At 32.7% G+C, this 25,900-nt stretch overlaps 3 protein-coding genes across 7 annotated transcripts in view; 1 reads left to right on the forward strand and 2 right to left on the reverse strand.

Moving 5' to 3' along the window:
• The window catches only part of Rubicon (run domain Beclin-1-interacting and cysteine-rich domain-containing protein rubicon), a 32,785-nt gene extending 19,740 nt beyond the window's left edge, over nucleotides 1-13,045 (reverse strand). The window contains exons 1-6 of one of the 2 annotated variants that reach the window (XM_072532559.1): nucleotides 12,877-13,045; nucleotides 12,638-12,648; nucleotides 9,793-10,428; nucleotides 6,533-7,199; nucleotides 3,141-3,405; nucleotides 1,208-1,387 (exon numbers count right to left, since the gene is read on the reverse strand). In XM_072532559.1, coding sequence (XP_072388660.1) covers nucleotides 1,208-1,387; nucleotides 3,141-3,405; nucleotides 6,533-7,199; nucleotides 9,793-10,428; nucleotides 12,638-12,648; nucleotides 12,877-13,045 — 1,928 coding nt within the window. Of the gene's footprint in view, nucleotides 1-1,207; nucleotides 1,388-3,140; nucleotides 3,406-6,532; nucleotides 7,200-9,792; nucleotides 10,429-12,637; nucleotides 12,649-12,868 lie in introns of both variants that reach the window. The other variant, XM_072532560.1, reaches the window with a different exon arrangement.
• Nucleotides 12,968-23,091, forward strand: LOC140441687 (coiled-coil domain-containing protein 28A). 4 transcript variants are annotated; one of them, XM_072532565.1, is made up of 3 exons: nucleotides 12,968-13,101; nucleotides 14,312-14,474; nucleotides 20,366-23,091. In XM_072532565.1, the coding sequence occupies exons 1-3, from the start codon at nucleotides 13,099-13,101 to the stop codon at nucleotides 20,701-20,703; spliced, it is 504 nt and encodes a 167-aa protein (XP_072388666.1). In that variant the 5' UTR covers nucleotides 12,968-13,098; the 3' UTR covers nucleotides 20,704-23,091. The 4 variants fall into 4 exon arrangements, with proteins under 4 accessions (XP_072388666.1, XP_072388664.1, XP_072388663.1 ...); XM_072532563.1 differs by lacking the exon at nucleotides 12,968-13,101 and adding an exon at nucleotides 13,246-13,681 and having other exon boundaries at nucleotides 20,417-23,091; XM_072532562.1 differs by lacking the exon at nucleotides 12,968-13,101 and adding an exon at nucleotides 13,249-13,681 and having other exon boundaries at nucleotides 20,369-23,091.
• LOC140441688 (uncharacterized) lies at nucleotides 22,967-25,827 on the reverse strand. The gene is made up of 3 exons (XM_072532566.1): nucleotides 25,532-25,827; nucleotides 25,350-25,480; nucleotides 22,967-23,210 (listed from the first exon to the last, which is right to left on the reverse strand). Exons 1-3 carry the CDS (start codon nucleotides 25,705-25,707, stop codon nucleotides 23,164-23,166), a joined length of 354 nt encoding a protein of 117 aa, XP_072388667.1. The 5' UTR covers nucleotides 25,708-25,827; the 3' UTR covers nucleotides 22,967-23,163.
• Nucleotides 25,828-25,900: the final 73 nt, after the last annotated feature.

A 25,900-nucleotide genomic window follows, 5' to 3' on the forward strand; every position in this document is an offset into this window, starting at 1 on the left:
CTATTTTGGGCTCAATCTCCGCCTTAAATCCACAATTATATCGAGAAATACAAAAATAAAACTTTACAAAACAATAATACGCGCAGTCCTAACATATGGATAAGAGATCTGGCCTCTAACAAAAAGTAATGAAAACATGTTTTTATGTTTCGAAAGAAAAATACTAAGGCGAATCTATGGAGCAGTGAATGACAATGAAGTGTGGAGAAGACGATAAACTTCGAACTCTATAGAATATACCAGGAACCAGATATCGTAAAACACATTAAGATAGGACATCTGAGATGGATAGGACATGTAATGCGGATGGAACAAAATGACCCAGCTAGAAAAATGCTCCTCAATAACATGGATGAAGACATGAGAAATATGGTATTACGTGCTTGGCGGAGGATGGTGATGGCTAAGACCCACGCTTGGTTGTAAAGCCAGAATGGTGATGATTATTGCTTCATTGCCTCGTCTACTGAGTTGTTTATTTACTTATAGGAATTTATATGCTCCTCTAGTGTCACCCTGATTGAAATCCTGCTTCATTTTTTTAGTATTTGGTCGTTTTCATATCTTTTCTTCTGCATATTTTGTCTGCCTTTCTTCATTCTTCTTCAAACTTTTCGCGCATTTCTCGTGTTGTTCTTTCTCTGTTGGTTGTTTGACCATTCAGTGAGAGCCATGTGGCCTTGGATGTCTCGTTTAGGGAAAAAGGTTGGGCTTATGATCAGTCCCTTCTTGCTAGCAGCTAAGTCTACTGCATTCATTCTCATTAGTTGTATCGTAAAGGTTATGCTTATTCTTACCCAAGTATTCGATATGGTTTCCAATCTTAGCATTCCTGTCTAATATTATGATTTTCATATCATTTTTTTGGTGACTGTACGCGGTTTCTAGATTTTGATAAATTATTTCTTTTTTTTAGGTCTTTTTCTTCAGTAGGCCAGTCAGTGAATGTGATAATTGTAATACATATTAAAGAACTTTGATTTAATTCTTAATTTTATTCGCCTTCTAATTTAATTTTATTTAAATTGAATATTGTTGAGATTATTCTTCCCTACCTTCTTATATGCCAATATAGGGCATATAAACTGTACAAACTGTTTTTGAACAACGGGATTCATTCCTACATATTATTACCAAACATATTATTATTAAGTTTAAAGAGAATTAAGAATATATAATTTTTAAAAGGAAATGAAATGCTACTTACATTGGAGTTGGATGTAAAGTAAAAATTATCTGTGCTCTAGGTGGAGCCCATTCTTCAGTACCTCTTAAAGGAGTTATGTGCTCATCAGCACTGTCGGGACTGACGGGCCAACTCTTCGGTAATGGTAACAATGCCTGAGGAGCATCTTTTTCGGAAACAAGCCATTCCAAATCAGAAGCTCTAAAAATAATAGTTTAAAATTGCATTATATAAGAAAACTGTATAGGTTATAGGGCTAACAATCTCATAGTTGGATTTAGAAGTTTAAAAAAAAACAAACTGAACAAAAATTATTTTCTAATAGTAGTATATATATATATATATATATATACATATATATATATATATATATATATATATATATATATATACATATATATATATATATATATATATATATATATATATATATATATAATATATACTTGTAGTGATAGCCAAAAGTCCCCCTCCCCTCTCGTATCTTTTGAACGGTTAGATTTATAAATTGTGAAATTTGGTGGGAGGAAATAAGTGTACGTAGGCTTCTCAATTAGTTATAACAGGTGACGTAACAGTCATCGGTGAAATTACAGAGCCACTGTGACCGATAATTTAAAATTAGAGCTTGTGACATGTGACACTCGTTTGAAAGGTATTGAAAATACCTATCCAATGATACTAATTTTGTTAGGGTTTAAGCTTATTTTGATAAAAACATTAAATAAATACTATTGCTAAACTCTTGTTTCTATCTTCTATCTATATTCTTCGACAATTCGTTGTTTCAAAATGTTAATACTGGCTGTGGCGTAAATCTTAGATGTCAAGTACCCCCACAGAAAAAATCTAATGGTGTAAGATCCAGTAATCTACGTGGCCATGCTGTCGAACCTCGTCTTCCAATCCATCTACCATGATATTCTTTATCTAGGTAACGTCTTACTGAACCATAATAGTGTGCAGGAGCACCATCTTGTTGAAACGTTATATCCAAGTTGCCGAATTCATCTGGATTATTTTCCAGAACTTGAAGACTTAACGGCTCAATGAGATGTTTTGTAACATCTCCAGATATACTTCACCGGTTAAGTTAGCATTGAGAAAAAACAGGCCCAACTATGTGGCTTCCCAAAATACCTGCCCAAACATTTACTTTTTTTGGAAATTTGTTTGTAGTTAATACTCGGTATACTGTTCTTTGACTGATTTCACGGATAGACGAACTTGGGATGTAGAGGAAGTAGGGTTCACTAACATTTCTACAATTATGTAAATTTTTTTGTCATCACTAATTATTGGTCGACCAGATCGTTTAACTTGTTGAACACTACCTATTTCTTCGAACATAGGGCGATCCTGATACCTCTCATTAAAAAGACGTTTCGCTGCATGGAAATTGTTTCTACATTCACCAATTATTAAGACAACTGCTACTTTGTCGGCTACAGTACTTACCATTCTGCCTATGTAAACATTCAAACGTCTCGTTAAACAACAATTAAACTAAATATTCAAGGTATAAACACTTTTGCAAAAACTTAAGCAAAATAAAAACAACTAGAAAATTGAAAAACGTCAACTTTTTTGACAAATACCCAAAGGCGGACGTTAAAATCTTTATTAATTAAATGCGAAACTATAATTTTAGTAGTTATTTAATTTATTCATCAAAATTAGCTTAAATCCAAACAAAGTTAGTATGGTTGAATAGGTATGCTCAATTCCTTTCAAACAGATATCACTTCTGCCAATCGGTCAGATTGGCTGTGTAACGTCATCTATCAGTATTATGTCAGCTGTTATGACTAGTTGGGAAGCCTACGTCCATTTATTTCCTCCCTCCAAATTTCACTATTATAAGTATAACAGTTCAAAATATACGAGAGGGAGGAAACTTTTGGTTAGCACTGTATATTTATAGGTAGACTATGGTACAATTTAAACTCCTTACCTCGGTAACTGTTTATCACTAAATTTGCTAATAAGAGAGAGAGCAACTCCTTCTGCAGAGAGTATGTCTGAAGAACCATCAGGAGCACCACGAATATTTCTTCTCATAAGATCTGCTTCAGAGTAGAGAGATGCCATAGACATAGAGAGACCTGAGTTTTCCTCCAAATTCGAAGTTTCATTTATTTCGAGTTCTTCTACATAATCGGAGCTAGAATCGTCTGTTCCGGAGGCTGTTGAAGAACAAGGGCTTACAGTGGTGGTTGCTGGAAAACACAAAGGCAAAAATACTCAAGTATCTATATGGACGATTAAATTTGCAAAAATTGTTGGCTAATTTTTCGAAATACCTACAAAATCAATGTTTATTTAAAAACTGCATTTTCTAGTTAATTTGATGATGCCGATTCGATTAAACGAATCCGAGACTAAATCCCGAGATATCGACAATCAAAAACCCTTAAAAACAATCCGGCCTTTACATGCTCTTGAGTGGGCTAGAACGTAAACGTTAAGGTCAAGCTGGGCCTAAAATAAACAGGATGGATTGTTTTTATAGCCTTAAATAAACTAACCTAACTAAACCTTAGCTAATCTCACCTAACCTAATCAAACTGACATAGTCCATTGCTAACACAATTTCATAAAAACAGAGGATAAGCTGCTTAAAAATGAACGAGGTCATCAAACCTAACCTAATCTATCCCAACTGATCCCGTAGAATCTAAACACATTTCTAGGCGTCGATCCTCATCTTCTTTTGTAACTAATCAAGCAAATATTGACGTTTGAGGAGGGGCACAGGTTCGTCTTGATCGAAGTCATAGCATATACAATATAGCAAGGTAACTGATTTAGGAAAAATAGTGAGAGTATTGCGGGACGACTGCGATTATTAGACCAGTGGGGGAGGGGCTATGATGTAGCGGAATTGTGCTATCCACGCCATTATAAATTGCATTATAACCACGCTCTAATCATCTGGCGTTTTAAAAATAGGATATAAAACAGTGGGTTGTTAAAATGAAAGACAATAAAATGTATTCATCCAAAAAATCAAATTGATACTTTCTGTGGCCAGTTGAATGTTATTAAGTAAGATAAATTAAATAATTAGTTGGGAAAAGGGAAATTAAATGAAGAATCATTGATAATTTATTTTTATCAACGCTACATTGAACATTTTACGAACTTATGAATAAAATATGGTACTACATGCAAAGCTGCCTTTACGCTAAACATCTTTTTACTCTCTTTTAGTAGACGTGGCAATGAAGCAGTAAAAAGTCCAAAATCTACCAAATTTTTGCAGTAGGATGAGTCTCAATGAGACTTTTTGCATTCGATTCGTATGAGTGTTATGAAATTTTGTGAACAAAAAGGATATGAAATGAAATTAATTGAAATGGTCCTATCCAAAATTATTGAGAGACTTATAAAAGTCCGACTTACGTCCTTTCTCGTTGAAAACAACATTTTATCACGAAGTCAATTCGGCTTTTTATCTAATAAATGTAGCACTAAACAATAATCTTTATATTGCCACTGTTTTTTGTGACTATGTCAAAGCATTTGATTGTATAAATCACGACATTTTGATAAAAAAAAACTAAATTTCGAAGGTATTTCTGTGAAATTCGAGGTATTTCTTTGAATTGCTTCCAATCTTACTTGAGGAATAGGAAACAACTAGATGATGGTCTTCGATGCCCCTGGTCTCCAGGACGCGCCTCGTCTCCCGGAGTTTTGAGGAAATTCGATAATTCAAAATCAGTGCACACTCGTTACTAGGGGGTTTTTGGGGTCGCTGAACACTAATATCATCTCGGCGATGATGTACGAGGCACCTGGTGCTAGACGGGCCTCGTCACCTAGAGTTTTGTGAAAATTCGATACAAAATCAGTACAAACTCGTTGATCACGAATATCATAACGGTGATGGCATCCGACGCACAAACTCCTCGATACTAGCTCTCTCATGAGCATAAGGCGCCACGGACACCATCGCCGACATGATATTAGTGTTTAGCGACCCCAAAAAGCCCGAGCAACGAGTTTACACTGACTTTGTATCAAATTTTCACAAAACTTCAGGAGTAGAGACCGTCCTGGGCATCAGGTACCTCGCACAGGATCGCCGACATGACATTAGTATTCAGTGATACCAAAATCCACTGAGTGACGAGTTTGCACTGATTTTCTTTCGAATACGAAACCCGTCCTGGGCACCAGATGCCTCGTTGACCATCGCCGACATGATATTAGTTTTTAGAGACTCCAAAAACTCCAGGAGACGAACACTAGGTGCTCCAGGTGACTCAGAGAACATTGCCGTCATGATATTCATGTTCAGTGTCCCCAAAAACTCCCGAGTAGTAATATTAAACTCAGCTCCGTCAATTAGTTCCGATTTATAAATTTATTACCAATTTTTCATCACTTCGAAATGCACTTTGGAAAATGTATTTTCCTTATTCAATAATGCAATTTTCATTTCCACATCATCATTTTTATTCACGAAATTTCCTCACACTCATACAAATCGAATTCAAAAAGTTTCATTGAGATCCATTTTACTGCAAAAATTTGGTAGATTTATTCATATTCATTATCACTTATATCTATACTCACCTATAGATGTAAGTCTTTCATGCTAGAATCAAACATATTTTAATTTGATAATTCAATGACCAAAAATATTATTTCAGACGGATTAAATCAAGAAATGAGATAAAATTATGTATAATAACAAAAATTCCATCGATAAATTTAAGATTTTTTAGCATTTAGCGCAGCTAGAACTAGAAGAACGCAAGGAAATAAATTAAAGTCTCGCCTCGATATTAATGAAACAAAGATAAAACAATGGGATGTGGCACTCTGGGAGTGATCGAGGAAAGGAAGCATAGCTTTCTTATAGTCTACACACAATGGAGCGATGTTCGATTCGATTGTATTTCATTTTATGTAATTAATTTAACTTTATTAAGAAACACGCATGGGACTGCGTTTACTACTCCAGGTAGTATATGGTCGCGCGATCGTTTCATTTTATCTTTTCAGTCGCTTTTATTTTTGTCATACCTGTGCGGGATCCACCGCTTCGTCCGTAGCCCGCGAAAAGAAAGCTATACTTCCAATACAGGCTAAAAATGATGCAGATCGGCGAATAAACAACTACATGTTAACGATCTACGAAGAGATGTGAAAGAGAAATTAAGATACCTCGGAGCAAATTAATATGAGACGATCAACTGTATACACGCATTACAAGTTCTAATCAAGAAAAATCGAACAATAATGTTAATGCAACTTTTAGAGAAATCTATAAATCAATTAAGAAGTGACCAGACTGAAAATGCTTCCAAAAAATAAATAGAAATATTTACTTACTATCGGTTTTGCCATCGCTCATCAAACTACAGGACAATGATTTTTTCTGCTTCTCCAAAACTCGTTTAGTTCTCCTTAGCCTAATCTTCTGTTTCAAATCCATTATCTCCGGATCACTCTCATCCATCTGTTCTTCAGCTAATCTAAAACTTTTCTTACATCTAATTTGTTCCATAGCAGAAATAATAGCTTCCGAGACACTAAAATGTGCATTCTCTCGATCCAACTCTGCATTGGCTCTAGCAAATTGACTAGAAGTTAAAAAAGACATTAAGCTTTGGCCTTTGACTGGTTTGGGAAAGTAGCCTGTCGCCATAGGAAGGACGCTCATTCCACCATCTTCGATGAATGTTTTTCTTGGTAACTTTTTGTAATCTTTTTCACCAGACATAGGCAAAAATGAGTCTACCATTGACAACGGAGATTGCGATAAACTGAGGGGTGATTTGGTTTTCATATCAGATGTTGATGCGGTAGAACTAATTAATTCATCGTTTATTAAAGTGGTTCCACTACTTTGTGAGCTGCTTAGTGAGGGTGTGTATTCAACTATGTTTAAATTATCTATCAAAACATGTTTTAATCCAGAAGCTTTCGGTAAAGTATTTTGTTTTATTTTCTTGGAATTGGACTTTCGGGGATGAGGTTGTAAGGTTTTGTAATCCACCTATAAACGATAAATATGATTTTGTAAATGAAAAAATACTGAAAAAAACTGCGAATTTTAATATATTTGACAGGTGACAGTTAAAGCCATTTTTACATATTAAGAAAATATTTCATTTTGTTACATTTTTTTCAAAATAACATATCGTGAGACGAACCTATTTATTTATGTTTTAATATATTTAGTATTTTGTTCAATTTACAGTTTCCCACCTATCTTTCTATATTTCTGAATCGGTTTCAGGGACTTAGTAAATGCAGTGGCATTGCTTTAAAAGAAAAAAATATGTATTTAACATGTGCGAAGTACCTACATACTAGATCGGTCGGCCACTATAAGAGCAGCAAAAGGTTATCTTCAAGGTATTTTAGTAAATAGTGAATGACGATCTTTTAACAAAACTTAAATAGGACTTCAACAGAAAAAGGACTTTCAATAATTCCTAATACAACGATACTGGTTTAATTTACAAATAGGACGAAATTAACAATTCGATTTCCGACCATGAATGGAACAATACAATCATCCTCCGAAGAGGTTAGGTAGCTCGGAGTTATCCTTGAAAGAAAACCTAAGACTTCAACAGAAAAAGGACTTTCAATAATTCCTAATACAACGATACTGGTTTCATTTACAAATAGGACGAAATTAACAATTCAATTTCCGACCATGAATGGAACAACACCATCATTCTCCGAAGAGGTTAGGTAGCTCGGAGTTATCCTTGAAAGAAAACCTACGTGAAATGCTCACCTGGCAAATATTGTCACTGAAGCAACAAGATGTCCCGTAGGCTTTGTGACAAAACATGGGGTCTGAAACCTAAAAGAATGTATTGGTTATACATAAGTGTTTTCAGAGTTATAGTTACTTATGATGCACTAGTACAATCGAACAAAACGCAGCAAAAGGCGATGGTAGACTTTTAAAATGTGCAAAGATTGGCATGTGTAGTAATCACATATGCAATGCGATTGTTCTTCACTATCGGTGGCTTAGACATAATGCTGATCCTCCTTCCTCTTATATACATATATTGTAAGGAGGATTGCTCTAGTGGAGAAGTGCCATGTAGGTACAGGATTATGTATATTGGAAAGGAACTACAACTTTAAAGGGATTTTATTGTTTCATATGATCAATGGACCGTCAAATATAAAAAAACCGCAGAGTGTTACTATTTATAGGGGTGTGTTTTTGAGAAAGGGGTGAATTAGTCCTTATGGGGTGAATTTGGGTGAATTCAACAGAAACATCTACAGAACAGTTATTCAAAATTAAACTTCCGATCGCAATATCACCTTTTAAAGTCAAAAATAATTTTTTTTTGACAAAATTATATTAGAAAAAAGGAGCAAACAAACAGTAACAAACGCGACTTTTCTTTATTGTCCCATAACTTTTTTCCACGGGGGTATAGGTATAGGGATTACTTTACATAAAAAAAAAACTTATATCCTTTCTCTACAAAGTGACGTTTGGTAGACATCTTTAGGATTTAAAGTATCTGAGATACTTTATTTTTACACCCCATTTTTGGGCCATTTTCTCTATTTATTCGCAAACATTGTTCTATAACTTTTTTCTACGCAGATTGAGGTATATACATTTAGGTATATGCATTATCAAATAAAAAAGGAAGCTCATTTTCTGTGCTTTAAAATAGTCTATTGTAAAATATTGTAGAACTAACGGTAACCAAGATATGGTTCGGCAAATTGTGATGCTTGCAACGATTTGAATATACCTAAATGTACAAGGAAAGAATACTCCAGTCGTCAGAGACGTTAATGTCACTGAACGTCTAAAAATCATACGAACAAGCTGAATTTTGCTAAGAATGACAATTCTGAGACCCCAAAAAAGTTTGCCACTCCTACCCCTGGGCTTCCTCCTAAAATTCCCCCTCGTATGGGTGGAAAAACGGAAAACATCGATTTACCAAGAATATATACGCCGTAAAAAACATATTTCAATCAAGAAATATAGCTGAGATAATTTTTAACAAAAATGTTAATTAGCACTTTTTGTGTAGAATGAACTGTTATCTCAGAAAGAACTCTTAAAGCAACCAGCGATGTTAAATGTTAATTACGCACGCGAAATCAATTTTAAATATAATTTGTATCAACTCGACGGTAAAAATTCGATATCTTTTGATCAGAGGGTCCTATCGACAAAAATTTAAAATGGTTTCAAAGGTAAAGCGTGCAGCTTACGTACAAAATTTTTGCATTTTACCGCAAATGAACTCAGTTTTTAAAAAGGTGTTAAACAGGTAAATAAACGTTTCACGATTTTAACCATTTTTTACGATTCTCATGAAATCAATAAAATTTGTCACTGATATTGACTGGGTATCAAAAAACTCTGATCAAAAAATATCGAATTTTTACCGTTGATTTGATGGAAATTGTATTGAAAAAAATGATTTCGCACGCGTAAAAACATTATTTAAAATCGCTCGTCGCTTCAAGCGTCTGAGAGACCGGCTTATTCTACACAAAAAGTATATTTTGCGTTAAGATAATCGTTAGTTTATAAAAAAAAAAGTATTTTTAATGCCGTAATATAATATTAATTTAGAGCTTACCTTTAACAGGGATGGGGATATCTTTTTTGAATGGACGGGAGTATTGGGCATAGTTTTACTATCTGAACATGGCCTCTTCTTAGTAAGTCTCCGCTGATCTGCTAGCAAATTAGGCATGCTGTGCCAAGTTCTTATTTTACTTCGAATGTTGATTTTATTTGTTGCTTCCATTAATTCATCACTTACACTTTGAACTGTTCTTCTGCGAATATTTATTTTTTCAGCATATATCTTCTGCATGTGATTATCAGGAAATGATGAACATCTTCTATGAACTTTTAAGAATTCTTTAGGTTTTTGTAGAAATAAATAAGGATTAATCTCGGACATCAGACTAGCTTGGTTTCTCTCCACAGCTCTTAAACATATCAGAGTAGCTTCTGCATATTTTTCTTGAGTAAGAAAGGCATAAGATTGGTAACAATTTGATAAGTGTGTTTTATCAGATAGCAGCCATGATAGTTTTTGTGACAAAGAGTGGTTTTCTAGACTTCTATATAACCAAATAGCTGACTTGTCGTTTTTTAGATGTGGAGGAATATGGGGACGGTACTCACAGTCTACAGACAAATATGATTTGGAGGTTTCTGGTTGCAACCACTCTAATCCTTGAATGAATTTATAGTAACCAATCTCCTATAAAGAAAATATATAAATTAATATAAAGAATTCAGACAATGAAGTGAGCGGAAATGATACAAGGATAAAAAAATTTGACTCAACAATGACTCCAGTACTACATTTTGTCCCAAATTTACTTCAGTTAGAATTATATGAAGAATTGCTGTCAGTGTGTATACATTTTAGTTTTTTGTTGTATATCAATTTTACAACTATATTATAACTTCTTTCTTCATTCTAGGGAAAATTTTTTGTTGTTTATTCTTCTTCTGAGAGAGTCATAGTTACCGGGTCTAGGGGGTTGGTGAGCTCCCCAGTCACCAAAGTTCAGTGTCTTATTTTTCTAACAGATGGAGCAGCCTACTCCAGTACCTCAGCGTGATTGTAAACCCTCCAGTTACACCGGCCTCTGAAATAAAAAAAAATGCGGCAAGCATTGGAACAAGATATCACAACTTATAGTGTATTTCTAAGAGAAACTATGACCTTATCACTATGCAATGTTCCGGACTAGGCGAACATGCCTCTTGTTTTGACAAGAGGCTCTTGCGCAATGGGCGGTATTAGAAGTCTGGAAACCACAAGTAAACCCAGACCCCCTACCAACTCAACAAATCCATGTCAGCAACCTAAACCTGCCCCTCCCAGATGGTGAAGTCTGGGGATTCCTGAATGTGAATGAAGAACTGATCAGTCAGTTGGCTGGTATATTCTGTAGGACTCTAATATCCTTATATGGCCAGGAATCTGTATCGTTCATTAAAGTGAAATCCTCTAACAACAACCTTGTATCGCAACATTTTTAAAATTAATATTTTCAATATGTAATCTAAGGGTTAATAGACTTTGTAGGCAATGATTAGTTTAGAGCACTCAACATAACCAAATATATTTTCCTCAAGGTAACACTATGGTGCCATTTTTTTTTGTAAAATATGTATATGAATGTTTAAAAAATAAAGTTACTTTTAGAAATTATAATTTGTGTTATGAGAAACTACAAGTTTTGAATAAGTATAAAACAGCATTCATAAATATTTTCTGTTACTTTAAATGCAGTTAAATATTATTTGACAGCACTTTTCACATCTTGTCTATTAGGACCTTCTTATTATTAGGTGCGAATGGTCAACCATTTCTATTATATACAGTAATTTAATTAACACTATTTATTTTTGATATCATTTTAATTAATTTTATTGTATATGCAATTAATAATTATCTTTAATTTAATTAAAATCTATGAATTTTTATATAATTTCAATGCGTTTCTATAATATTATGTGACAGTATGAAAAAACTGAAGATATGGCAAGTCTGACACTATTTAAACTTACATTAAATGTCAGATATAAGCTTGGTTATGATTGGTGCTAAACTAATCATTGCCCGACTTTGCTATGTAATTAGTTTCAATTACTTATTAAGATGTTTTCACTGATGATGGTCTGATAAGGCCGAAAAAATGTTCTGAAATTTTTAATCCTTTTGGATAACTTCAAATTTTAATAAATATATTCCATTATAGATCAGAAGTTTTTACTTCATTGTAAGTTTTTTTGAGAATACATACTTTTTTTTTTAAAGATACTTTTATTTTAATTGATGAAGTTTTATTTTCTTAATAAACTGCATGTGAATATTTTTTTGTTTAAATACTGGGCATGAGCACATAACCTTGGTTATACAGTAATTTCTAGCCACTGAAACACAAATTTACATGACAGATGGGACTGGGATCAGCAAACTGAGTATACCAGTAACATGTTAAAAAACTGAACTGTTATGGAGAGACACACTTATAACCATCATCTTCAAATAGCATTGGACACTTTAAAAAATTATTCAATTTACAAATAAAACCTAAAAGAACGGATTGATTAGATAGTCTAGTTCAATCAACATGTAGATTATATTGTAAATTACTTCAAAATATAGGTTAAACTAGAAGTAGGTAGAGAAATCTTACTTATATTGAGTCCATAAAATGAGATCATACAATTTTTGTTTAAAATACATCTGTGTAATATACTTTTAATAGCATTAATAATAATAAATTTCCTGTACACATAACAGTTCCAGTAACATATTTCTATCAAATTATCCCACAATCATTACTATTATTTTCTCTATTAGTTCACAATTAACAGTTTTTAAATACTGGTAGTCAATTATCATATAAATGACACAACTTTTAATGGGGACAAATGATTTAGTAACTTACATCTTCGGAACCTTTATATCCGTGAAAATGAAAAAGACAGAAAATATTTTATTTCACGTTCAAAGCGTCTATGTACCTATTGATACGTATTTCGCTTTAATAAAGCTCATCAGAATAGTTATTCATAGCCGTTCTTAACGTGAAAAATAAAATTCTCTGTCTTATTAGAAGTAACAATAACATGACTTCGTTATGGACGCTTAACTATCTTTCGTTTCGAAACTATCTTACCGATTTTTCTTTATATCCGTGTTTGAATATTTTATCCACTATATTATGAAACCTGTTTAGTCCACCAAAAACTGACCAAACATTTGCCACTTGGGTCATTAACAATCCTTCAACTGTGCTTTTTAAATCTCTCAGTAATTGCTGATATTTTAGAGTATATTGTGATGATTCGTTCATTTTTATATTAATTATAATTTAGGAACTACATATATTGGAAATATTAATGAAACATGGTAATTACTACTAATCTAATTTCCTTTTTGTTTAAATTAAAAATATACTTCTCAACTTTCAAAACACCCATTTTTGTTTTGACATAGAACTGTCACTGTCACTCTATTATGATGAATCAGCTGTAATTAAGGCATCTTTTAATGACTAGTTTAGAGTTCAAATAGAAGTTAAAAAACTCCAAGCTTTACATGTTTTGATTTATTTTCAAGTTGTAACAAAATTGTTTGTACATAACTTGTTTGTTTCTGGTATTAAGTCTATTAGTACAAATATAATTCTCAGACAATTTTATAAATATAAATTGTTTTATTAAAAAATGCCAGGGTGTGTCATATATCTCTCATATGTCTGGAAATATGTCATAACAATAACTGATAACAAGACAAGATAAAAATGTTATGATTAGTGTTGTGAAATATTTAGGTCTACAGATTATTTATTGGTAGTAAATTTAAAATGGAATCTAGAGAAACTTCTGAGTTACAACAACTAGTCTCCAGTGATGCAGAAAATGAAGATAGTATTACTCAAGATGAACATGAGAGCAAAATAGTTTCCCCAGTTAAAAGCAGTAAAGTGGTAATGCATTAAAAGGATTAAAATTATTACTTTAAAATTTTTGTTAATCTCTCTTACACCTGTCCTAATACTATTTGTTATTTCCTCATTCCTCATACATATCATTGACAATCCTGGCATAATTACCAGGACTCCTTTCTTATTGAACATCCATCATAAAACCTCTCAAGAGGAAGTGAAGAAGAATCCCTCTTGAATACAAACAATTCATCAAGATAGACAGATAAGTGGAAAAGACAAATTCCAAAATAACTAGGTGGACACAAATTGTGGTGTGTAGAGAAAAGTAATAATAGAAGTGGAGAGATGTTAGTTTGAATACCAATTGATTTTATCAAACATGCTTAGCCGATATGTCAAGAATAGGATCTAGGTATTTAAAGAGAAGACAGTCAAGAATTTAGATGAATTAGGTGGATCAAATCAAAGCAACAATTATTTGTGGGTTTCAGGTTTCAAGGTAGAAGGATATTGAATTAATGAAAAGGAATTGTCCTGGCAAAACAGGAGTAAATATTAGAATCAAAACAAAAGCATACATAAAAACTATATTTTCAATTTAATCACAGCAAGTTCATCATGTGTATATTGTTGGATTTATTTATTTATAAACTGTTTTTAAACTTTCAGATATCTTCTTCGGGTAATACAAGCAGAAGTTCTGTAGTCCATAGTGCTAGAAGAGGGGGGAGTGGAAATGCAGCTGCAGGTTCAAAAATTACATTTGTTAATGAAAGAAAAGTTAAAGAGGGTGCCAAACCAACTACAGTTAGAGCTAGAAATCCACATAAAGGTAAATTAATTGGAATAATGATTCCTAAAAAGGTATAAGCAAAAATATTGTTGAAATTTTTAAACTATACATTTTAAGACATATTCTGAGTAGACCACTCTTATTGAAATATAAAAGGTAAATTGAACTTAGAATCAAGTTTTCTGTTTACATTCTATTATACATGTTTTAACCCTACATTGCGCTATTTTTTGCAGTTCTTGTGAAATTTTACAAAACAGTTATTATTTTTGTTCAAACAAAGATGTACATCAAATTTAGAACATTTTATGAAGGATACTGACTTACAGGTTGGTAATTTATACCTGTGTCTGGCTTCATCATATGTAGACCAGTGACCAATGGAGTCAGTCCTGATGTCTTTTGTAAACGAAGCTTATGTAAACGATCATGATTAGGATGATCTCTTGGTACCATCAAATTATTGTCATTAAAATGTAAATATTGACAAATTTTTTCGAATCTTTTTTGAGACATAACTTCTTTTATCTGGGGAAGTCTGAAAGCATTGGACCAGTAGCTTCTAACGTTTGGCATTTTTACTAACGACATGAATATACAAATGCCAACATATTGTTTTATATCATTATTAGTAAGCATCACAGGTTTACTAAGATTAATTTGTGTCGAATACAAATTAAGATTGTGTGGTGATTTTTTCAAAAATACTATCATCAAATAAATACTTCAAGAAGCTATAAGATGTTGACAGGTTAAGAATATTTTCAGGAAGCTCGGAATTTCCCCTGAAAACTGAAAAGTCTTAGTTCGGAATTAAATTTTTCGTAGGCCATATTATTTTTGAATACTTGTCTTTCAATTCCTGTGCTTCCTTTTTGGTATCTATGGTTCGATAGTTCACCATCGATCTCATCCTCACTATCCGTCAAATTGAGGATTGCTTCCTCAAGTTCTTTTTGAGTAAGAGGTCTGAAGCAGCGAGACATTGCTAAAAACCTACAAGAAAGTATATTTAGTTCAAGCACAAGCAATTCAAAAATAACCCACAAATATTTCAAATACTTACACTCATGCGCAATGTGTCAGATATATAACAACCTATTTCAATTCCTTTCTTAGCCGAAATATGAATAGTATTTTTTTTTAAATAAGAAAACGAAAGAAAATATACCTACCTTATACAAAATAGATAAAATTCCAACACAATATCTGGTAAATAAACCCCACAAAACTAAATTATTTGCACAAGCTTTCGCACATGCTAATCGTGTAAATGCTGATGCAAACAATATGGTCCGTTATTTCATTGAAAACAGCTTTAGACTAAATTCGACATTATTATCATTATAGATAAGGTTGTAACAGAATGTACACACTGCGCAGGGTAGCCTTAAAGGTATTTAAATTGAAAATAACTGCTTTGAAATCGAGACGTGACATATCTGTTACACTGCGCAGTATAGGGTTAATATAAACTGATAACAGATTCAGTTTTGAATGTATTGAACACAGTTTTACATGAATAAAATGAAGTCAATATATAGGACATTTCCTGTGAAGTGGACAATAAAAGTGGTCATGAAATTTGTTCAAATTCCAGTCAGTTGTACTTCTATACTCCAGAAAATATAAAATGAAATAAGTCAAATGCGTGAACTCCTAAGTTATTGTATCATTTAGTATTGTATCTATGAGTTTTACTAAGAAGCGTGCCAGTAGCGGAGAATTTATTTTGTCTAAATCTAACATCTAAATTGTCTAACATCTAATATATATCAATATAATCTAAAAAACGGGTGTGGCAGTCCAGTGGGACTGCCGGTAGAAGTTATACTTCTATACACGGTTCGCCGTTAAAAATTTATATAGGAGTCAATCTGCACAATCATTACATATGAAATGCTATAGGTAAGAGAGAGCAGAAAGAGAAAAAGAATTAGTTATATAGGTATATGGTGCATCGTTTGCTGTATATAAACATTTGACCTGTAATAGGAGTATAGTAAATGAAGGATTGTATCAATATTTTAATGAAAATATATATTTTTATTTTTATATATGTATAAAAGGAGTTGAATGCAAAAAAAATTTTACACATACTCTGCAGTAAAATTCATTGTTTATTTTGTAATAATATAAAAATTTTAATACAATAAATACACTGCAACATAATTCAATATAATAATACAATATAAATTAAAATGTAATATTCATAAGTATTTAAAACTGCCAATATACATAACTTACTTTACGAAGATAAACATAACATAACATAAGATATACATAACTCTGCAGTAAAATTCATTGTTTATTTTGTTATTAATATAAAAATTACAATACAATAAATACACTACAACATAATTCAATATAATAATACAATATAAATTAAAATGTAATATTCATAAGTATTTAAAACTGCCAATATACATAACTTACTTTACGAAGATAAAAATAAAAAACCAACAACTCGGATTATGTTGTAAATTTTCATTTTATTTTAAAATTTATGTTTTTTGCGTATATTACATATATTTAATAAGATTAACGTGTGGTTTTTAAATATTTCAAAAATAAAAAAAGGAAATTCATAATTGGGATTCGAACTCACAACCACCAGCGTATGAACCAAACACGTAAAGGATTTGCCAATTAGACATGACACTAATGGATTGCAAAATTGACAGTTCTCGGTAAAACAGTGATTATTTTGAAATACAAAAGCCTAAAATAATTAACGTTTAATTTTAAATAATACAAAACATATCACATACATAATAATATTAATACATATTATATTATATATAATATTATATATTTTTATATATACAATATTATATATAATATTAAATATATATATATATACAAAAGGAACATTTTTATTCTCAAAAGAGGAAGAGAGAGAAAATATATCTTCTGTCTCTCTCTTACTCATTATCTTACATATGTAATGGTTTCACAGATTCACTCTCATGCAAATTTCCAACGCCGACCGTGCGTATAGAAGTATAACTTCAAAAAAATTCGGTCAGATTCAGGAATTCCATCTTCTTAGTGTTTCTTGCTGTTCTGTCAATATATTACCATCTTTATCTCTTTACATCTCTTGTTTGAATTCTTTTCTGCTTTTGTTCAGTTTCTGGTAACATTTTCTTGTCTCTATTGGCTCACTTAGTTCTTGTAGTTCTTGAAATTCTCTGTTCATATTTTCTCACTTCTTTCTGTTTTGGATTTCTCTTCTTCTTTACATAGACATTTATATTCCTCCTCTGATTGTCGAGTTATGTGCACCTGCTGCATCAGTAAATATGCTCTGTTTTATCTTTGTTATAATCGGACATTCTTCGCCAAAACAATTCGTTTTTCTCCTTTGTTTACCTTCCATGCCTAGTAATTCGTCAGCTGCTTCTTTCATGATTCTATATAATTCTTGTTTGGAACCTATTTCCTTTTTTAAATGTTTAAAATTCTGGCCCTTACCCTACTTTCGACCCAGTGGTGATCAGTATGCGTGTTTGCTCCTCTTCTGGTGCAGCATTATATTCGATTGATATATTGAGTCTACAATAGCATACGGGGATAGATTGATATTAAACTAGCCTTTGATAGATAGCGCTACTTGATACCTAATTGGTTTCGGTGTTGACATTTGCCATTCATGACATGACCTCTGTCAAAATTTTAAGTTTTAAAAACAATTAGTTTGGTTTTTACAGCCGTCAAAAGCAAGCAAATTTTGTGTTTTCGGAGAAATGGAAAAAGTCGAGTATCGTTCGGTGATTAAGTTCCTCCAAAGGGTAAAACGAATGTGCAAATCAAAGCCGACCTGGACAAAGTTTATGGTGAGGTTGCACCTTCGTTAGCAACAGTAAAATTTTGGAAAGCTGAATTTGTTCGTGGTCGTACGAGTGTTTTTGATGATGAGCGTCCCGGGAGACTAAATAAAGTGATCACGCCAGAAATGATCAACAAAGTCCATGACATGATTATGGCAGATCGTCGAATTAAGCTCCGCGAGTTAATAGAAGTCCTAAACGTTTCCTACGAATGCGTACACAACATCATTCACCATCATTTGGACATGAAAAAGCTATCCGCGCGATGGGTGCTGCGTTTGCTGACAATTGATCAAATGCAAAAACGTGTGACCACTTCGGAGACGCTTTTGGCGATGATACGGCGCGATTTTTTTCGCCGATTTATCACCATTGATGAAACCTGGGTGTATTATTACACATCGGAAACCAAAGAACAGTCGAAACAGATACCCAGCGAAGGGCATCATCCACATCGACTACTTGGAAAAAGGAAAAACAATCAATGGTGAGTACTACGCAGCATTATTGGATCGATTCGATGCCGAATTGCGTCGAAAACGCCCCGGTTTGGAACGCAAAAAAGTGCTCTTTCACCAAGACAATGCACCGACTCATCGATCGGCCGTCGCCATGGCAAAATTACACGAATTGGGCTATGAATTGGTTGAACACCAACCGTATTCCCCAGATCTTGCCGCCAGCGATTTTTTCCTGTTTCCAAGCCTAAAAAAATGGCTCGGAAGACGCCGTTTCGCAACAAATGATGAAATCGTCTCTGAAACTTCGGCCTATTTTGAAGAGCTCGAGCAAAAGTACTAATCGGATGGGATAAAAAAATTGGTCAACATCGTCTTACTAAGTGTATCGAGCTAAAAGGGGACTATGTTGAGAAATAAATCGATTTAATTCCAAAAAACTTGTTTTTTCTATCAAAGGCTAGTTTTACATCAATCCACCCTCGTAAAGATAAGGAAAAGTAGAGGACCCAGTACTGAACCTTGTGGTACTCCGCATACAATGTTTTTGTGACTAGAGTCGTAACATTTGCTCCAATTATTTCCTATTCCTCAAGTAAAATTGAAACCAATTCAAAGAAATACCTCGAATTCCATAGAAATTTAGTTTTTTTATCAAAATGTCGTGATTTACACAATCAAAAGCTATGGCATAGTCACAAAAAACAGTGGCAGTATAAAGATTATTGTTTAGTGCTGGATAGATCTCATGTAGTACAGAAAACATAGCATCGCTGGTACATATATTAGATAAAAAGCCGAACTGACTTTGTGATAAAATGTTGTTTTCAACGAGATGGAAAAAATTAGAGATACGTGATGGAAAAAGTCTGCTTATAGATGGAATACTAAACGATACATTGACAAAAATAAACGTTTTTATTTCAACACAATACAATTACAATAAAAAATTTTAATACCAATAGCTAGTACTCTTTCTATTAATAGACTAAATATCCTTCTGAAATAAAAAGGATATACTAATTTGAATATTTTCCATCTTTAGGTATACAAGTCAACTTCCGCTTAGTCGGCACATTAGTGATTTGAATGAAAACGTTTTATAAACTAGATCTAATATATTATTATTTTTTTATTATTAGCAGAAATATAATATTCTATTGTTACAATGTAAAGTGACCAGCAAGGAAACAGATTTTCTTACGCGCCACCAATCTAATTCAATATTTCCGATAATTCATGATGGGCACGTGATTTCGGCTACAGTTCACCACTTACGGCGCGTGATTTTGGATGACTAATTTCATTTTTTATTTAACAGACTATAGATGGTATAAAATTTGCACTTTAACCAGTACATCGCTGTGTCCTTTTTGCCTTACAACCGGCAACATAACAAAGTGATAAAACATTTATTTAAATGAAAATATTCTTCATTTTAATATAATGATTTTAAAGAATTATTTTTTTATGTAGCTTTAATTTGCTTTATATTTAGTTTTTTTTGCAAAATTTTTATTTGGACTTTTATTATACTTTGATTATTGCATTATGTACACATATCTTTAGTTTGCAATACATATTTCTTTTAATTTTATTTTATTTTGGTTTATTTCTTTTTCTTTTATTTTTCGTTTAGTAGAAAACCCTCATAATTCAGATACTCGTCATCATTCTTTTGTCTCCCAAGTTCCCGACGTGCGACATATGGAGAGAGCCTTGTTGGGACTTTTGGCAGACTTTCATTCTGGAAAGCTGCGAGCCTTCGGCAGTGGTTGTACCATGGAGCAAATGACCAACATTAGAGAGCAACAAGAAAAACTTGCCAAGCTGCATTTCGACCTAGCTTCCGCCACTGTGCCTAGTTTGAATGAAGAGGACATTCAGAAATCGCAGAATACCATGAGCCAACTTATACAGAGGTTAGAACAGTTAAGTGATTCGATTGAAGGGTTGCATAATACATCCAAGAAGTAGTTTTTCTTTATAAATATGTATAGTTCCTTAGTTAATCTTGCCATTTATGTGGATTTTATAAAACACCAACTATATTTATATGGATTCATTCTCTATTAAATTTTTAAACATGCAATGCAAAAACGTCCAGCGTCTGTTTGATACCTATCACCTAAGATATTATTAACAAATGTTTAATGTTCACTAAATATTATATGAAACGAAGGTCAGGTGCTAATAAAAATACCGTTGTCACACAAATTATTGAGCGTGAAAGGAATTACTAGTCTTCAATACAAAAAAAAAATTATAGTTATAATAATGTATAACAAAAGATATATGCGAAAAAATGAAGAAAGTAGAATATGACAAAGCAATTTTTAAAATATTTTGAGTATAACTGCACTTTGTTTGATCATATTTGTTCCTTCTATCTCATTTAAAAATCAATAAATGACCAAATTTACTTCTAGGGGTCATTTAACGACAACACATGAAATTTATTAGTCTTTCCCACACTCTTTCTGTCATTTATCCCACTTCCATAATTCTATTTAATAAACCTGTTAGCCAACGTGTCTCTCCACTTCCCCTGAAATATCATCTGGTCCAACTGTTTTCTTTCTTTATTTTTGGAAGGGCTTGAACAACTTACCTCCTTTGTTATTTTGGTGACCATTGCTGTTACTGTCTTCATTAGCTGCATTGGGTTTCGGTCAAATTCTATATTTAATAAACTGTCAAAATACTTTTCCATTGCTTTTTGACATCCTTTGCGTGAACTAGTATTATATTATTTTCATTTCGGATGCATTAATCTGATTAAAATCTTTTGCTTTATTTGCTCCATCTTTGGCTATTTCCTATTGTCTCTTCATTCTCAAACTTCTTTTCTGGGCTCTTTCCAAGTATTTCTGAAACTGTTTTTTAGTGGCATGTCTGAGTTAATTATTATGTGTACACGGGATTAAGCCACAATTATACACTTTTTTAAGCCAAAAGCATGGCTGTTGCCTAAAAGACTTTTACCAAGTAAGTCAACCGTCAATTTTGAAAAATAACCTCCTCAACAACTTGTTGGTTATACTCTTTTCACATAATTCTTAAAACTTTCTCTTAAATCTTTTTTGAAAACGATTTCTGGAGCGGAAATCGAAACGTCAAATGTTAGTTAAAAATGTAATTTTCATTACAAACAATTGGGGCTTAATCCCATATAAACATTTATATTGGTGTAATGCTGTTTCTAGGTACTCATAAAAATCTTCAATTTCTTCATCCGAGTGGGTAGTGGTTGGAGCATGTCTGGATTACCTTAAGGTTATATCTTGCATTTAGTTTGAATATGAGGTATACAATCCTCGGGCTTTTCTATTTTGTTTGTATTCTGTGTATAATGAATCCTACTCCACCATTTCATGTGTCCTCTTCTCTTTTAAAATGAAATGGGTATCCTAATTTAAGAGTAATTTGGGTTTTTCTTCGTCTTATTTCTGTGTATTATTTTATTGTTTTCAGCTCTTCCTCTAATTCGATCAGGTCCGATATAAGAGTTTTCACATTGTATGAAATAATATGCATTTGTTGCTCTTTATAGTAGACTGATCTTCTTTAAGTATTCTTAGCACCCTCTGCTCTAACAGCTACCTTAGTTGAGGGGTGTTGAAGCCGCCGAACACTGAAGGGCGTTCAGTCGTTTCCTCTTTCATGGAAAATAACTTTTGGAATCTTTAGAATTTAAAACATTGCACTTGGTTAGTGCGTGTTGGTGAGGTGGTTTGGATGTGAAACGGTTTGGGTTTAGACATTGTTTTCAAACTTTTAATAGAAAACATTTCGTGCAGTATAGGAAACAAATAGCGAACGAAAAATTGCAAATGACTGGCACAATTATTGCTAGGTGATGTCAAAAATGGTAATGAGGTAATTAACATTGTTATGCAGGTTGTGTGGCACATTATTAAAGTGACAAGAAACATATATATTTAGAACATTTGCTGTAAAATATCCAGTGGATTAAGGATGGACCTCAAATATATTAACTGATCATTAAAAAAAATGAGACCTGGTAGAAGAACATCGTGGCTATTAAACTCGAACACAAATATTTGATAAGGCACATGAGGTAAACTTATTTCAGTAATTTACACAAATTGCTAAAAGTAAACACACGAATCTCGCGATTTCTTGTGGAGGAATGACAAGTGGAGACATTGCCATTTTACTGGGTTATGCCTAATCATAAAATCAACATACTGTAAAAAGCTATAATAAAACTAAAAAATATATATAAAAATTGTATTTTATTTATTGCAATACAAACTTTATTTTGTCACTATTATTAATTATAATGAATCCAGAATTTATTTTATTTATGTATATATGTTTTTAGTAAAATTTTACATTGAGGCTTTTCATTTTAATTCATGTACCCTTTTAACATAAATTCTTATGTAATAAAACTAATAAAAAGTCTTTCAATTATCTTCTTCCTCTTTGTGCTGGACCAGGATCTTGTCTCCTATTTTCTGAAATTAAAAAACAAATGGTTATTTTATATGTACAATAGAATCCCACTAATTCGACACCATTAAAAACTAGAGACTGCTGGATTAGTGGAATGTTCGGATTACCAGATGATATGGAAAAATTCACAATAAATAAAATAAAGCAATTCATCAAAGTAAAAGCTGCATATAAGTATTTGTGTTAATGTTCTACAACCTACAAGTTTTTTTATAACTGTAACATATCTCTTTCATAGGTAACTTGATGACATCTGATCCTCTCCTGGTCAAAACTAACCTCATGAAACCTGCTAAAACAAAGAATATCTGTAATTTGTAGAACAGATTATCATAAGGCAAATGGGGAACTATTTCGCTATGACCCAAAATATTCTAGAGTTAAGTAAACTATCAACAACTAATGAAATTGAGACAGGGATTTCACAAATTAAAACTCGTCTTCAAGAAGCTTTCTCTCTTATTATTCCAAACACCAAATACAATATCCAACACTTCCTCCTAGAATTCTCGCTAAAATCTAAATTAAGTGCAGACTCATCAGAGAGTATAAAAAATATCGAGATCTCCTCGTCAAAACAGAACATAACCGTCTCTCGGCATCGATCAGGTTGAAGGTTAACAAGCTGAAACATGAAGTGAGTTACTGTTGGCCTGGACTACCGAGATTGTGAAAAATTCTGGAAATAATTCAAAATCCCAACCAAACAAAAAAAGCAAAATGAGTTTCCAGCTGAATTCTTAATTTGGCCGGACCATCTAGTTGGTGATCGTCCTCTTCATCTTCTCTCCGGAATGTTTCCAGAAACAAATCTCTCCAAACTATTGTCACCTCTGCGAACCATGTGACCGAAATATTGCAGAATATGTTGTAGACATTAGATTTGTAAAGTCACAAAAACTAAACTGGCTTGGTCACCTAGAAAGAATGCCAGATAATCGAGCTGTAAAAGTAGTCCAGAGATGGAAGCCCCAAAGAAACAGAACAAGAGGAAGGCTCCGTAAAAGATGGATGGACGACAGAGAGGGATCTTAAAACCATGAACATCAAGCAGTGGAGAAGGAAAGTATCCGACAGGGCAGAATGGAAGAACACTGTTAAGCAGGCCAAGACTCACAAAGGGTTGTAGCGCCATTAGAAGAAGAAGAAGAAGATGGTTAACAAATGTTTTACCAAAATAAAATTAAATTAAATAAAAATAGATAAAATTATGTTTAATTAAATAAAATTAAATAAAGGTAAGGAGAATTTAATAGCATTAAATATAATTAAATAAATTTAAACAAAATTAAATAAAATTTGTACTGGGCGACCTCTTTTTCTTCTTCCTTGGGGATTTCACTCTAGAGCAGTCTTTGCAATACTGGAATTATTTTTTCTTAGTGTGTGACCAATCCAACCCCACTTTCTGGACTTTATTTGATGTTCTACCCTTTTTTGCTCAGTCAGGTGTGGTAGATATTCATATAGACATTTATTAATAAAGACCTGCAGTTTATCTGTAAGAGTTTTTGTCACTTTCCAGGTTTTACATCCATAGCGTACAACAGACATGACATTGGACTGGAATATGTGGATCTTTGTCCTTGTAGTATATTCACCAGATCTCCAAACAGGGTTGAGCATGCTGAATGCTTGTTGAGCTTTTCATATCCTCATACGAATGTCATCCTCTGTACCTCCGCTTTCTGTTATGATACTTAGAAGATACATAAAGTAAAATGAGTGACTGTAGATGGCAATTATTGATTGGATCTACCATCACATGTGACTGGTAAAATCACTAGTAACTAATAGTTAAATTGTTTTGTGTAGCTACATTCAGAAAGCACCTGTGAGATCTTTCATCCTACATGGTTATAAAAGTATGTACCTCATAACTTTATTATTATTATGGCAAATTTGTTATTCTTTGTTATCTTGTATTATATTCTATGGGTATGAATGCAATTTTATAACCTATACACAAGGCACCAGAAGCAAAACCAATTAGAAAATGTGACTTTAGTTGGCTGACATTTGACTTTGAAATCATATTTTTCTACCCATGAAACAGGATTTTCAATGTAGAGATAGGAATACTATACTTACTTGAACTCTGCCTTTCTTAATGATTAAATTAAAACATAATATATACTTACTTATTCTGGTTTCAGCCGCGCTAGAAGCAGTTACAAATGTTCGTTGCAACTTTGATTTCTTTTCCTCCCTATAAGATTTTGCCACATCTTTAGAAAGTTCAGCTATTCGAATCATTAATTTCTGAGGATACCTAAAAATCACAAATTGTTAAATGAATAATTTTGAAACTTATCTAACTTACATGCAACCCATAAACTCAATGTTGGTAAAAGCCTTTCCCAAAGCAACTAAGTAGTCTTCACTGAAGTTGCCTTTATGGGCTTCAAAAAACATCTTCCTTAATTCCCAGTGATGCTCTGGTTCTGTATCATCCTTATATTTGTTTATGTCCCAGTCGGTTGGATACGTCTTGGTCATTCTGATTTTACAAAAATATTAATAAACTTATAATTTTAATCAAATAACATTAAAATTCAAAACAATGTGGATTGCTTTCAATTGGTTTGTTTTGATGTGTTCATTTTCATGTATTTTTGCTGTCATGCTGTCTGTCATTAGTCATATGTCAGGAGAGATGATTTTGTCAAAAATGTGGAGGTCACACAATCGA

This window comes from Diabrotica undecimpunctata, chromosome 5 (assembly GCF_040954645.1).
Source record: "Diabrotica undecimpunctata isolate CICGRU chromosome 5, icDiaUnde3, whole genome shotgun sequence".
In the NCBI taxonomy this organism is placed as follows: Eukaryota; Metazoa; Arthropoda; class Insecta; order Coleoptera; family Chrysomelidae; genus Diabrotica; species Diabrotica undecimpunctata.